Raw genomic sequence first — 4,253 nt, 5'->3', positions numbered from 1 at the left:
GCTGATAAATATGGCTCTACATGCGGTGAAAAGGAGACGAAAAGAGTGAGAAGATTTAGAGGTCTCATTAGATAAAAAAGTTAAGTTTGATTAAATGAAGGAGCGGGCTATATATAGTCTGAACAATGGCGGTGCAATATCGGTAATGGCCGACCATCGTCCGACACGCATTAAATACCTCGGTAAACTGAATCGACAAGACAGCTATCACGTACGTCACGATCGGACTCGATGCAAAAGTCATTATATATCTAATCATACCGTTGAAAAATCATGTCGTCTCTCGTTACATCCTTCCCGAGAAATGAGGGGACTATCTGTATACGTCCAAAACCGATTAATCCATCGTACGAACTGGTCGAGATGGTAATACTTTGATCGAAGAGCATCTTCGTAATATCAGATTGAGGTCCGAAGTAAGGTCATCAAGCTTTGAGTTCTAGGATCGATCAATTTCAAGCTCGATATCATTATCGAGCTCGAATCCAAATCGAGCTATGAGGCAAAGCGAAATTATCGAGCTTAAGATTCATAGGCCGACCGGCACCGATCCCGAATCGATACCGGACTCCAAGACAGAATCAAGCTCGAGTCAAGATCGAGAGCTCGAGTCAATATCGAGCTTACAGACAAGAGTCATTGCAACCGCACTAGGAGAGAGAATCCTGGCAGGAATTAGGGAAAAGTTAATTCATCATGGGCTCTCCACTATGTATTTTTTATTATATCTAAAATAGGATCCCTCCACTATAAAAGGGATGATTGTTGTTTCTGTAAAGACACATTCACATGGTAACAAGAATATTATTTTCTCATATTGAAAGATTAACCTTTTAAGCTCCATTACTTCGTCTTATTTTGTTCATTCATTTTCCTTCTCTCAAATGTGTTTATCTTACATTCTTTATAGTCAAGATTGGATATTTCTATTTCTTTTTACGATTTGTGTCAAGTTATACTACATACCCTTAGAATTACGTACAAATTCAACTCTATCCGATTTTCTGGGTAAACAATCACTTTTGGATTGAGAGAAATAAGAGAGTCTTCAAAAATAAACAAGTTGATCCTAAGAGCATCATTAGAAGAATTATACAGGAAATCTTCTATAGGGAATCACATAAGACAAGACTTGCTAAGGAGCTTGAAAATTTGGATTTTCATCCTGTATAATATAGTATGTCTTGTTAGTAACTTTGGAAAGTAGATGTTAGTTGTGAGAAGTATATCCTGCAGTTGCCTATCTTTAAGTTTTTCTTTGTATTGACGGTACATAATACCTTTGGGAATAAAATCCTATTTACCAACAAAAAAAAAAATAGTTGCTATCTTGTATGTTAAAACTTGTTTACAATATAAATAAATGATCTTTTTAAAATTTGTTATAAAAGCTTCTCTATTATTATTAATTATTTTTCGTGTTACCTGCAGTGAAATAAAATTTATAAAATTCTAATTCTTAGAGTTTTAATTGCTGTTAATAAAATTAATTATTCTTAGTCTGCTTATTTATTTCATCATAGAACGTCATGAGCTCATATAATAAATTACTATTTCCAACATTTTCTTCTCGAAAAATAATATTATTTTTTCATAGGTAAGTCTGTTACGTAAATTTTTAAAAACTGTTATATTTTTAAAGAGGTGAAAAAAAAGACAAAGCTTGTTAATGTAAGTAAAATAGGCATTTAAAAAATGATATATGAGGGAAGAGTGTCTATTGTTTAAAATTGAGTAAAGAATTTGAGTTTTAAAGCAAAATTAAAAGGTGCAAATAATATTCACCCAAAACTAATATAGAGCATGTTTGGATGGGCTTAAAAGCGGGTCAAACCAGCTTTTAAGCAGTTTTTAACTTGTGAAAGTGTTTGGCAACCAAAAAATGGGCTTAAATAAAATTAAAATCTGCTTTAAAAAGTCAAAACCAATAAGTTAGAAAACCCTAACTTTTTCTACATTGGCTTAAAAGCCATATTGCTTTGACCAAGAATATTACATTTTTATCCCTTATAATTTTTCTTAATCCCAAAATTATCCCTAAGTAAAAACCCTACAACATACTATTTTTTTCCCATTCTCCAATATTTGTTAATTTCTTGAAGTTTTGAAGCTATGAACGGAAAATATAATATTATGGTCATCATCTTCTTTATAATGTTAACAACTTTAAGGATATTTCAGTCATTTTAACAAGAAAAAGTGTTTACCAGCACTTGTTTACCAAATACTTAATCAGCTTGTTAAGTTTCAGCATTTTTATCCAAACACATAACTGCTTATTTATAAAATAAATTCCAGCGCTTATGCTTTTAAACACTTAACTTAAAAGCTACTCTTTTTTTTTAAGTCAATCAACTTGTTAAGTTTCAGCATTTTTATCCAAACACATAACTGCTTATTTATAAAATAAATTCCAGCACTTATGCTTTTAAACACTTAACTTAAAAGCTACTATTTTTTTAAATCAAGTTGTTAAGTTTTAGCACTTTTACCCAAACACGTAACCGATTGTTTATAAAATAAATTCCATCACTTATACTTTTAAACACTTTAACTTAAAAGCTACTCTTTTTTTTTTTTTTTTTTGTGTCAATCCAAACGGCGTACGGATATCATGTTAGACTTGGGACCACTTTCCTACCCAAAGTCCTCTATGTCTCATCCACCGTAGTTCACGGTCAGGCATTTGGCAGAAACAAAAGAAAAAACGAAAACATCATCAATAAGTACTAAAGAACTAGGGTTTACACAGTCCTATATTAGGTACAATATGATATGATTCCAACTTTAGCGATCTCGCACATGACCTTCTGTAACCGAAAGCACATGGACTTCCTTCTGTAAACAAAACAGGTTCTTAAACAGCTGTCAAACCACGTGACCCCCAATTCCTAAACTATTTCCCAACTCAAACTCCAACTCTTTCCTCAAATAGTCCACTCCTTCGACACGTTACTAGACGACATTCTCCACCTCTCCCTAATCTCAAACTCCGCAACTTCCTACTGCTTTCCAAGTGATTTTACAGTCTTGTTAACAAGATTAATTCTTAACAACGTATTCTTAATCTTGTTAATGTAAAGTTTATATTATGGAAATGAAAAAAATAAATAAGAGAAAATCATAGAATAAACAAAGAATCCATAATAATAACAATAAACAATAACCATAGTAAAAATCAAATAAATAGCATGTACGCGGTCACCACCGCCCACGAGTAAAAGTCACAAAAACGAATAAACATCAACCGAGTAAGATGACTAAAATAAATCCTAAAATCATAAACATCTCGTGCGCAAATCCAAAATGCAAACTCTCCTCAGATCTAAAACATTAAAGATGCAGCGAAGATAGCTACAACTGCAGATCCGGCGACGGCGACTCTGTTCAAGGAAGCAGCGTTAGGAGACGAGGTTGGAGAACCGGCGGGAGCAGCGCCGATGGATGGGGGAAGAGCAACGCCGCCGTTAGGAGCAAATGCCGGAGTATCAGCAGTTGGTGGAGCTGGTGGAGATGCCAATGGAGATTCAGAAGGAGAAGCGGCAGTAGTAGGAGACTGTGAAGGAGCGGATACCGGTGTAACAACAGCAGTTGGAGGTGATGCTACTGGTGCAACCGGTGATGCCTTCGGTGTAGCTGCCGGAGAAGCTCCCGGAGCCTGAGCAAAAGCAGATCCGGCGACCAAAGCGAACACAAATGCGAACATCATCTTCGAGTAAGCCATTTCTTTCTCTCTCTAGAAGCTTTTTCGAAAACTCTTGTTTTGAAGTGTTGAGCAGTTTTTAGAGAGAGAAAGTGCAAGTATTTTCTGTATAAAGAGAGTTGTAGAGACGAGGAACACCGCCACAGGGAAAGGAGTATATATAGGAGAGATTGAAAGTTGAATTTAGTCTGATTACGTCTTTATTTCCGTGTTGAGAGATCTGAAACGTACACGTGTATAGTTGGAAAATCGAACACATAAGGTTTTGCGAAACGGTAGGATTCTAAGGACCGTTGGATCATTTAATTATTATTATTACTAACATAAATTATGGTTATCGTTATGATTGGCACGTTCTAAGGGGAAATTAAAAAGTTTGTTTTTGTGTTGGCCACCTGATTGGTGGGACCACATAACGGTGTGATAGAGTTGGATTACTAATAATTGTCAATGGTGTATAGAACTTTAATACTAATCAAATTACTTAAAGTTTAATTATTTATATTTGTCCAAAGTAAGTGTAAATTGGTACCACTATTTTTTGGGTACT

The 4,253-nt window shown here is 34.7% G+C and overlaps 1 protein-coding gene across 1 annotated transcript; it reads right to left on the bottom strand.

Moving 5' to 3' along the window:
* Positions 1-3,124: 3,124 nt before the first annotated feature.
* On the bottom strand, positions 3,125-3,870 carry LOC104092640 (classical arabinogalactan protein 5-like). The gene has a single exon (XM_009598288.4). The coding sequence runs from the start codon at positions 3,722-3,724 to the stop codon at positions 3,326-3,328; it is 399 nt and encodes a 132-aa protein (XP_009596583.1). The 5' UTR covers positions 3,725-3,870; the 3' UTR covers positions 3,125-3,325.
* Positions 3,871-4,253: the final 383 nt, after the last annotated feature.

This window comes from Nicotiana tomentosiformis, chromosome 4 (assembly GCF_000390325.3).
Source record: "Nicotiana tomentosiformis chromosome 4, ASM39032v3, whole genome shotgun sequence".
NCBI classification, from domain to species: domain Eukaryota; kingdom Viridiplantae; phylum Streptophyta; class Magnoliopsida; order Solanales; family Solanaceae; genus Nicotiana; species Nicotiana tomentosiformis.
This window is presented reverse-complemented; position numbering and strand designations above follow the sequence as displayed.